The sequence below is a fragment of the Elgaria multicarinata genome, chromosome 2 (assembly GCF_023053635.1).
Source record: "Elgaria multicarinata webbii isolate HBS135686 ecotype San Diego chromosome 2, rElgMul1.1.pri, whole genome shotgun sequence".
In the NCBI taxonomy this organism is placed as follows: Eukaryota; Metazoa; Chordata; class Lepidosauria; order Squamata; family Anguidae; genus Elgaria; species Elgaria multicarinata.
The window spans coordinates 153,648,752-153,660,356 of NC_086172.1; the positions used below are offsets into that span (position 1 = coordinate 153,648,752).

Consider the following 11,605-nt stretch of genomic DNA (forward strand, 5'->3'; position numbering starts at 1 on the left):
TTACAGTGCAAATAAGCCCCACAGAAGTCTCTCGTCTGGCCCAGCCAATTCTTCTACTTGCCCAGACCCCTCTGCAATGGAGAGAAAAGCTCTGATCTCCAAACAGGAGCTGAGCAGAGATAAGTGTCTTTTCCTGCTCAGCACTGAAAAATATTTCCTTTCTCACAGCTTAACAGGGAAATACACTTATCAATAAGAGCTTTTCCCTGCAGGGCAGAGAGGCAAGGGAATGTAGCTAGATGCTGCTGCAGCAGCTGCTGCTATTGCTGCGTGATTTAGTCCTACCCCCTTCTGAGCCTTGTCCTGTAGAGCCTTGACCTTCCTACCTCTGAGTAGACATACAGTGTACAGCCTAAGACTCCCACCTCAGCTTAAATTGTGGCTATTGCCATATCAGCAGCATGGGAACCAATTATCCATCTTGCTTTCCCTGCTGATTTTTGTACTTGGCTATAGAAGCTGAAGGAAAGAGAGAGCAGTCTGGATTATTTATGTTACCATTTCACAAAGTTAATGAATTTCTGTGCACAGGAAGTTTGTCAGTTAGCAATGCCACATTATTTATTTTCCCTTTTCTCTCTTAACAGATTTCTCAAATCCAGCCTCAAGCTGAAATGAATGTCTTGCAGACTGAAGGAAGCTGAGTGCACTGTCACCACTAACACTGCATTGAAAGGAAGAACTAATCCAGCCATCATCCTGTCTCCTGTCAACATTTGATACCTTACGTTGCCTGTTGGCCACCTGTACAGGACACAGTTACCTTTTCATTCAGCATACATGGAGAGGGACAACGAAGTGTGCAAGCCTGGCTAATAAGACAACAACTTTCCTAGCCAGAGTGGGAGGCAGTCCAATTATAAAAGGATTAGTTTGCATTTAGCCTCCAGGACTTTACCTCTCGCCTGTGCGCCGGACACAAATACAACATCTATTTTCATTTTATTTCTTTTTTTGCTAGCATTTTTCCTCCCTGGTATTTGTTTCTTCAGTTAGAAATGGGCCCGTGGACTAGAATGTGGCCCATGGACAGGGTTGTTTTCTTTAAATCATGGCTTGTGTTTTCCCTGGGGCTCTACATGCAGTTCTCCAAAGCTTTGGCCTGTCCAAGTGTGTGCCGCTGTGACCGAAACTTTGTCTATTGTAACGAACGAAGCTTGACCTCAGTGCCTCTTGGAATACCGGAGGGTGTAACCGTACTCTACCTCCACAATAACCAAATTAATAATGCTGGGTTTCCTGCAGAGCTGCACAATGTCCAGTCTGTGCACACAGTCTACCTGTATGGCAACCAGCTGGATGAGTTCCCCATGAATCTGCCCAAGAATGTCAGGGTTCTCCACCTGCAGGAAAACAATATCCAGACCATTTCTCGAGCTGCTCTGGCACAGCTCTTGAAACTGGAAGAGTTGCACTTGGACGACAACTCTATCTCTACCGTAGGGGTTGAGGATGGAGCATTCCGGGAAGCTGTTAGCCTCAAGCTTTTATTCTTGTCCAAGAATCACTTAAGCAGTGTACCAGTTGGCCTTCCAGTGGACTTACAAGAACTACGAGTTGATGAAAACCGAATTGCCATCATATCAGACATGGCCTTCCAGAATCTCACAAGCTTGGAACGTCTCATAGTGGATGGCAACCTCCTTACTAATAAAGGCATCGCAAATGGCACCTTCAGCCACCTCTCCAAACTCAAGGAATTCTCTATAGTACGGAATTCACTAACATACCCTCCCCCTGATCTTCCAGGTACAAACCTACTTAGGCTTTATCTACAGGACAACCAGATATCACACATACCACTTTCAGCCTTTTCCAACCTCCACGAGCTGGAGCGACTTGATATTTCCAACAATCAGCTTCGGATGCTGTCCAAAGGTGTCTTTGACAACCTACACAACCTGAAGCAACTCACAGCAAGGAATAATCCCTGGCTGTGTGATTGTAGTATTAAGTGGGTCACTGAATGGCTCAAGTCAATTCCTTCCTCCATCAATGTTCGAGGTTTCATGTGTCAGGGACCAGAACCCGTCCGAGGTATGGCTGTCAGGGAACTCAACATGAATATATTGTCATGCCCCACAACCACCCCTGATCTGTCATTTGTTACCCCAACTCCCACAACATCAGTGCCAACCACATTGATCCCTACTTCATCATACTTTACCCCAGATAACAGATCCACTCATCCTACCCCCACTGCAGCCACACTCCCCACTGTGCCTGAGAGGAACGATGGAGAAAAAGCGACCCCTCCCTTTTTCGAACGGTTTCAGCTGTTTATCCACATTGTGAATGACACTTGCATCCAAGTCAGCTGGCATTCCCCCTTTAATGTGATGGCATACAAACTTACCTGGGTTAAAATGGGTCACAGTCTGGAAGGAGGCATTATTCAGGAACGGATAGTTAGTGACAAGAAGCAAAACATCAGCTTGACCAGCTTAGCACCCAAATCGACGTACCGGATTTGCTTGGTGCCCTTGGATGATTTTAATAACTACCGAGTTGGTGAGGACACTGTCTGTTCTGAAGGCACCACCAAGGCTTCCTTAATAAGTAACACAGCTTCCAGCCATGAGCAGACCACGTCTCATAACATTGACTCCCCGTTTCTGTTGGCAAGCCTGATCGGGGGGGCAGTGGTATTTGTGCTGGTGGTTCTGCTGAGCGTCTTCTGCTGGCACATGCACAAAAAGGGGCGCTACACTTCACAGAAGTGGAAATACAACCGGGGCCGACGGAAAGATGACTACTGCGAGGCGGGGACCAAGAAGGACAACTCCATCCTGGAGATGACAGAAACCAGCTTTCAGATCGTCTCCTTAAATAATGATCAGCTCCTTAAAGGAGATTTCAGACTGCAGCCCATTTATACCCCAAATGGGGGTGTTAACTACACAGACTGCCACATCCCCAACAATATGCGGTATTGCAACAGCAGTGTCTCAGACCTAGAACATTGTCATACGTGATAGTGAAGGGCTGTGGCAAGACACCTACAACCAGGAGCAAAAACTCAGAGGGCAGAAGCAAACTAAACCTTCACACACACACACACACACACACAAACAAAATAAAACAAAATTACATTTGATAAATGTTACACAGATGCGTTTGTGCATTTGAATACTCTGTAATTTATATGGTGTACTATATAATGGGATTTAAAAAAAAGTGCTATCTTTTCTATTTCAAGTTAATTGCAAACGGTTTTGTAACTTTTTGCTTTTTAAATCTTTAAAAAAAATATATTGCTGAAGTACTGTACAGGGTCATACAATAAGAACCCAATGCCATGGCAAAGGAAAGAACGCCACATTCTTCAAACATGAACCATTTTGATTTTGGAGCTCTTTTGGGGGATACTGGCTCATACATCTTCCACTAGTTTACAGCTTATCCACTAGATAAGTTTGTGTTAAAAAAGGAATCACTAGAAATGCCTAAGCCAGAGCAAAAGGCAGGAGGGATACAAATTTGCCACCTCTGTGGTTTGTAAAATTGGAGTAACTCATGTTAAAACTTCATTGGTCACTTCTACCTATCTTGGGATTTCTTGGTTCCATTTGAAAGGAAACATTAGGTCCTTCCTTCTGTTAAACACTATGAATTTCCACCACATATTAACATTGTTCAAGATACTTCTCACACATTTATGTTTCCTCAAAAAAAGTGGGATGGAAATATCCAAGGCAAAATACTCATTTACTTTTATATTTGCATCAAAATCAGGTCATTTAAGAATATTTCTGACCAGATTTCTCAGAATTCTTCGTCTACATGCAGTTCTTTTTCCCCCTGAAGCGTATTTAGTTTAATCTAGTATTTCCCAGCTGGGTGCACTCCAGATGTGCTAAACTACAACTCCCATTATCCCCAGCAAGCCTAACTACATTTACCCATAAAGGTAATGAATGTCACTCATTCCACAAACAATCCAAACAGATCTGATACATTGGCTGGAGTAGAAAGCAATATCTACACACTAACCACTGAAAAGTAGAATAAAAAAATACGCCAAAGTCAATGAAAATATTCCCTTTGCTATTTCTCAGTTTCATATCTATCCATGGCTATGTTAGTCACGCCTATGTTAGTCACACCTTCTCCATGAGAGAGAAAGTGAACCCTGTGGGCATTAAAGTAAATAAACCCCTGTATAAAGTGTTCTGAAGTTTTCTGGGGAGATAAATCCATCATGTCTAAAATAAGTTTTAGTTGCGCAGAAGATGATATGTGTCAAGAAAAAGAATATCTGGTTCAAAAAAATTAATAGGATCTGTGGGGCTTGTTTTACCATAAGTCCATTCTGCATCTTTTGACAGTCTCACTTACCTTTGTAGAACAAAATACTTGTGTTTGGTGTTTGAAGGACACAAGAATGCTCCTGATTTTGTCTTGATTTCTTCCAGCATTCATTTGAGAATTTTGTTTAACTTTGTACCTTTGCAAGTGACACATGGGGAATGTATGCTGTACAGCCTATATTAAAATGAAGAAATGCCACCAACACCTTCTCCTTAATTATAGAAGAGCTTGTATAGGAGCAGCTCTGGTGTGGTGTACCAGCTGTCTATGGAAAAACCTGGTGCAGCTCTTAATGTTATGCAAGGGTCTATTATTGGTAGTCTGATGGACATTTCCACCCAGCATGTAGACTCTGCACATGGTTGGGGGGAAGAAACACCCCTTGAGTTCATGTGTGCAGGTTCTGTCACCACATTTAGAATATCACATGGTATTTTACGTCTGCTGGGGAGGGAGGGCTTCCATGTCCACCATGAGGGAAACATACATCCCAGGATATAATGTGACCCTCAGCTAAAAATTTCTGCTTGCTTCAAGCCTTGCATCCCCTCCCCCTCTTTTTCTTTTCTAATTCAACTCACTTATCCCCACCCACTCCAATGCTCAAAACACATCCATGTGATCTCTAAACTCATGGGAATGGAGCATTCAATGATAAGTCAGCAAACAAATTCACATTTCTTTTTTTTAAAACAACAACAACAACACCAAACCCCTCACAAATATTAATCACTTTCTTTGACGTATCTTGATTGGGGGAGTGGCTAAAAAAACCCTCTCCTGGTATGGAAAAGAGCCCAGAGACATTGTTGTCTCAATCAAATGGCCTTTAAGTAAAGGCTATCTAACATCACTTTTGAGAAGGATTACTTAAGGTGTTGAGCTGAGGAAGGGGGTGCTTCTTCGTTTACTCAATCTCTTAGAAAACTTGATCCATGCACACAGCTTCTTCAACAACTTGACAACATTCATCCTCCACCATGAGGAGATGGATAAGCACTTTGGTGTATGATGGCAGAGTACAATCATTTCCTAAGGAATTACATCCCTTCCCCCCCACCCCACCCAACGCCTTTTATAACCACATTTTGGATTTCCATTCTATATTCTGTATATTTGCTATTTTCTCCAGCTATAACAGGTATTTTAGGCAACCTGTGTGGCTACTGTAATAGTGAAGTCACTGAACCTTTGCTAAATAAAAGGCTGCCGTATGGTTTGAACTGGTGTAATTTTAGCTAGAAACCTTGATGCAAAGTGTTGTGGTTCTTTTGTCTTTTGACTATGCAAGCTGTTTGCCTGTTGACAAAGGGAAATTCCTTTTAAATGGTGTAGCTGTATGAATCTCCAGAACGAGAAATAGGACACATAGGTATAGTCTATGAGAAAAGTGGATAGAGAAGTGTTTTTCCTCCCCTTTTTGTTTTACTAGAACCTGGGGTCATCCAGTGAAGTTGAATGGTGGGAGATTCTGGACAGACAAAAGGAAGCACTTCCTCACAGTGCATAGTTAAACTAGGGACTTCGCTACCACAAGATGTGGTGACAGTCACCAACTAAGATAGTTTTAGAACAGGATTAGACACATGCGTCGAGGATTGCATCCATGGGGAGGGACTGCAGCTCAGTGGTAGAGCATCTGCTTTACATGCAGAAGGTCCCAAGTTCGATCCCCACCCTCTCCAGGTAGGACTGGAAAAACTCATGCCTGAAACCCTGGGGAGCAGCTGCCAGTCAGTGTTGAGAATACTGGGCTAGATGGACCAATGACCTGACTTCATATAAGGCAGCTTCCTATGTTCCTATGATTGGGCTATCACGATAGCTATATGCTACTTCCAGAATCAGGCAGCATGCCAGTTGCTGGAGAACCACTGTGTGAGAGAGCTATTGCCTTCATGTCCCTGCTGCTTATGGCCATTCTGTAGGCATCTGGCTGGTAGAAAAGAGGATGCTGGACCAGATAGCCTTCGGTCAAATCTAGCAGGTTTCTACTTATGTTCTTCACGTATTATGAACATGCTGTAGAAAACACACCCAGACATACAATGGTATCAGCTAACAAAACAGAGTCTATACATATTTTGCAGGATCCAGGAAGGTTGGGGACAGCTATTCTCTGTCAAGAAAGTAAATGTGCCACTTGGGGACACATTTACAAGTGCTTTCTGTGTAGTGGTTGTGTTAATAGTCCTTGCACCTCATGATGGTACACTGCCTTAGCTTAATGACACACTTCCATCTGAAACGGGAGCATTTATGCATTTATGAGTCATTGACAAAAGATATATTTTCATTCTAATCCTAAACACATTACATAAAAGGTATTCTGACTGATATTTAACCCCCATTAAAGCTTCTATCCTCTCTCCCCTTTGCTCCCCATAATTGGTTTAGTTCTGCGGAGGTAGTTTAGTCTTCTTCAAGAAGATCCTTCTCTCAAGAAAGGTGGGGAGCATTATATCTCATAGATTTTTTTTCCTAAAGCAGATATTACAGCTCATTCTTAAACAAGAAGCGTTGGGCTCCCTGAACAAACTCCCACAGCCCCCATGTAAATGGGGTACTCTCGAGACTGGCTTGCATGCATTTCTGTGCTCCTTTGCCTAGATAGTTGCTACATGGATGCTTTCTTCCCACAAAGCAGAGGTGGGGAACCTGTGGCCTTCCAGATGTTGTCAGACTACAATTTCCCTCATCCCTCATCCCTGATGCCCCAAAAAGGGCAAAGGGATAGAACAAAGGGTGCTTTTTTAAAATACGATAAACCAAACCTGAGGTGTTTTGGGCCCTTAGGTCCTTCCTCAGGGCAATATGACTCACAGTGTAAGGCAAATCATCTACTTCGTAACCCTCAGTCTCCTAAGGATCTGAAATGAGTTGGATTTGGTTTATCTATTAAAAAACACCCTTTGTTGTACTACTTTGCCTTTGACTTTTTTGGCATCTCTGGTGGGGTTTCTGTCTTTGGCTTATCCCTCATCACGGGCCATGTTGGCTGGTGCTGAAGGGAGTTCAACAACATCTGGAAGGACACCAGTTTCCCACACTGTTACAAAGACTTGCATTTAAGAATATAAGAATTGCCTTGCTGGATGAGGCAGAGATATCTAGTCAGCATTATGCTTCCCAACCCACTCACCCTGCCCCAAATCCAGAAGCTCCCAAGCAAGGCATGAAGGTGAAGCCCAACTGCTGCTATTTGTCCTCAGCATTTGATGGTTGTGAGTGAAGGAGGTGAGACAATAAAGAGACAATGCAACTGTATGGATAGAAATTGGGCCACATTTATTAAATTTTATCTGCAAAAGGGGATCCCTGGGTGGCTACTTCACTATGCTGGCACTTGCCGGTCAATAAAATCAGGTGAAATGGTCTTTGCCTCCTGGATGTCAATTAGAACCAGCACCCCTCAGGATTTTCCCATTTGTGGAAAGGGAGGGATATCCCCTGTCACATCCCCCGAGCCATAAAACTCCAGGTGTGCAAGGTGAGATGGCCCCACAAGCAATCCTTCTCCCTCCACTGGGGCCACAAAATCCTCAATGGGAGGCCTCAGGCATCATCTGTTACCACCAACAATGCTTCAGAATGATCAGCATCCCTATCCAGATAAACATAGGCTGCCCATTCCAGTCTACCTAGGAGGATATGACCAAAAGAAAACGCACCGAATCATTTTAACATGATCCCACCCCACTTTCAGTGTGCATGAGGCAAACAACAACAACAACAACAACAACACACACAAACACAGCATGCCAATCGGACTGTGTGCCAAAAAATTTCTGCCCCAATGTATAAGCTTTCCCCATATAGAATTGTTTACGATTTGGGTGGGTTCCATGAGATTGTTATACATCGATTCACCAGATCATTAAAACAACAACAAAACCAAGATTTGCAGGAAGTGATCTGAAAGATGACCATACACAAGACATGTTTTAGCAACTTAAATTTTGGTGCCATTTCCCATGGGTGCTCTCCACACACTCCTCAAAACTTTAGAGCAGTGTTTCCTGATACTGTATAATTGTATTAGGAAACACTGCTCTCCATTTAGTTTACCCAAATTCCATTTAGTTTACCCAAATTTAAGCACTAAAGCTGTCATAGTGCTACGAGTTGAAAACCCAGATTTAGAACCTATTCAAACGACACGCTAAACCATGATAGCTAAGCATTTTGAGCAAAACATTATGGCTTAGTGTCTCATGTGAACCATTCCTAACCACAGTTTGAACATGCTCGGTAACCATTTGCTACAAAAGGGTGAGCAGCCTAACTATGGCATAGTGCGTTGTCTGAACAGGCCCTAAATGGTTATGAAGGGTAGCTGTGGGAAATAGATGCTAATTCTATGTAATGTTGCTGACTTCCCTTTCACAAACATTATATAAAGACTTTATGATCGGGAATGATGCTTATATTTATGGCTGATAAACTCAAACTTAGTGTACAAAATATCAAGTTCATATCAGCCCTATCTCATATCAGCATGGACAAACACCAAACTTGAGCATCAGCACACTGTTTCTATCCACAGACCAAACATGTGGCTGTGATCACAGGCAAGCTGATAGAGAGAGAGGCCTTAGCTAGACCTACCTTATAGTCCGCGACGGAGGAGGAAAGATCTCACATTGTGATTAATGCAACATCCCTCCTCCGTTTACATGTGATGCAATGACCTCAGGAAGAAAGGCATCGCGCCCGCCATTTTTTATTTTTAAAGAAAGAGGAGTGCACGAACGGTCGTGCGCAAAGGTAGGTGCTTTTTTAAAAAATAATTTAATTTCCCCTCTTCCCCCCACCCTACCCCTGATGAGCGCACCAGCTTCGTGTGAGGAATCGCACGGAGCCGGGTCAAATTGCAGCAACGGGCCATATGTTCCACGGTCTTGGACTCAGCCCGAGACCGCAGAAAAAGCAGGCCCAAAGGGGAGGGTGAGATCCCAGGGTAAGGGAGGGATGATCCCTCCCTGATCCCTGGATCCCCTGTGCGTCATGTGGACGCACAGGGACAATCCCAGGGTTCGCCCCAGGATTTCACCTGATCTAGCTAAGGCCATACTCACCCTCCAAAGCTAACATGAGGTGTCAATGTACGCACAGGCTCTGGCAAGTGTTACATAATCTCAGAGGCTAGGCAGAATGGAAGCATAATTTAACAACATGATGTCACATGCATCAGAACTAGTGCTGTGCCAAAAATTTCTCCCATGAAAATTTTGACGATCCTCATTCAATTTGATAGAAAGTAAATTGCTTTTGAAAAGAAATTCAAAGGAGAAGAAATTTCGGAGAAATTCTCATGGGCTTGGTTCAGGGTTCTTGTGCTTACCTTACTTATGAGATGGCTGAGGGGTGCATGTGTTAGTGTCCTTTCTTTCACTGTAAAATGATCTCTCTGACAGACTGTAGCCTCCTTGGCTTTCTGCACTTCCCACCCAGGGGAAGACATCATAGAATTATTCTTCCCATTGGGCCTTTTCAGATAAGGAAGTGCAAGCAGCCTGGTAGACTGTAGAGCATTGGTGAGATGTGTAATATAGTGTAACCATATGGAAAGGAGGACATGGCTCCTGTATCTTTAACAGTTATACAGAAAGGCAGATTTCAGCAGGGGTCACTTCTATGCATGCAGCACCTGGTGGAATCCCCTCTTCATCCCAACTGTTAAAGCTGTAGGAGTCCTGCCCTCTTTTGTATCTGGTCAAGAGGGCAGGGCTCCTGCAGTTTTAACTGCTGTGATGAAGAGGGAATTTCACCAGGTGCTGCATGCATACACATGACACCTGCTGAAATTCCCTTTTCTATACAACTGTTAAAGATACAGGAGCCATGTCCTCCTTTCCATATGGTCACCCTATCTAAAAGAAAGAAACATACAGACAGTACCCTTAGCCAGCTCACAGTGATTACTTACAGTCAAAAACACCATCAACACACATTCAAAATAAATTATAAACTGCCCTGAGGATAATGCAGAAAAATGGAAGCCCCTGTCATGGGGAAAGAAAACTTTCAGGAAATTCCTGAGATGTTTTTCTTTTCTTACCCCCTAGAAATAAAAAGACACTTTCCAGAATTTTTTCCACATTTTTTTTTCACCATTATTTTTTGTGGTGCCTGCATTCTCTTCCCTCAATGCCTGGGAGTGATGCTAAGTATATGGGGCATTGTGGGGCATGCAAAAGGAGGGGGCAGACTGCGGACACAGTTGATGCTGTTGCCACTTCCAGTGGCAGTACAAAAAAGAAAAAGAAAAACACCTTAGGAAAGAAAGAAAGAAAGAAAGAGAGAGAGAGAGAGAGAGAGAGAGAGAGAGAGAGAGAGAGAGAGAGAGAGAGAAAGAAGCTGTTCTATAGCCCTTGCAAATGGTGATGCCTACTTGTGAGAAACTGTTGAACAATTTTTCCGCTCCCTGGAGAAATTCATTGAAATTTTCCCCCAATTTCTCTACCCACAAAGAGGGTGGAGAATTTTGAGAGGCTGTTTGTGGACAGTTCTAATCAGAACTCATATTAACCTGATGGCCCAAAACTATTTTAATTGCAGAGGAGCCTGTGTGGTAACATAGCAGCTGCCATCTTGCCTCCCAATATAAGTCCACTTCAGAAGAACCCTCTCTGGATCTAGTAAATGTGTGTGTGTTTGCTGGGGGCAGGGGTAAGACTGAACCAGTTGATCTCACCCCCAACATCAATGTGCCCCACCAGTTCTATCCATGGACCTCTATGATTCCTGATTGCATGGAGGAGCCAATGTGTGTACAAGCCACACATGTATTGCATCTCCCTTTAGGCCACTGTTAAATGTGCAATGGTCCGGAGGCATAGTTGGTGAGTTCAGTGATGGGGTGGCTACAATGGGTGCAGCCCTCCTCCCACTCCCTGCAAGGACGGCTCTTCTGAAATGGGCTATATAGCCAGCAATATCCCAGTACAAATGCAATTTTGGGGCAGAGAAAGGTGGATGACATGCATTGGGAAGTCTCTAACTGGGATGGGAGTGGGAACATGCCTTAATTCTATGTCATCGAGAGAGGAAACATGTCCTGCCGAGGTTTGGAGTAAGATGCTTTCACTAAGCCTGTACTCTTTGAGAAGTTTATTCTTCTCCCTTCACTTCCTACTTTAACTTCAAAACAAACAAACAAACAAACAAACACACCAACCTCTAACTTTTTTTGTGTAATTGTTAACAGTCAAGACTTGAGAGCCCACCCATTTCTCTAGCCTAGTGATTTGTGATAGGCCATTTGATAGGTGTACATGGTGGTGGTAGTGAG

The 11,605-nt window shown here is 43.4% G+C and overlaps 1 protein-coding gene across 2 annotated transcripts in view; it reads left to right on the top strand.

Moving 5' to 3' along the window:
- The window catches only part of FLRT2 (fibronectin leucine rich transmembrane protein 2), a 102,536-nt gene extending 96,988 nt beyond the window's left edge, over positions 1-5,548 (top strand). For both annotated transcript variants that reach the window (XM_063117937.1, XM_063117938.1), the window contains exon 2: positions 588-5,548. In XM_063117937.1, the coding sequence (XP_062974007.1) occupies positions 999-2,975 (1,977 nt within the window). In that variant the 5' untranslated portion in view covers positions 588-998 and the 3' untranslated portion in view covers positions 2,976-5,548. The remainder of the gene's footprint in view (positions 1-587) is intronic.
- The last annotated feature ends 6,057 nt before the right edge of the window (positions 5,549-11,605 follow it).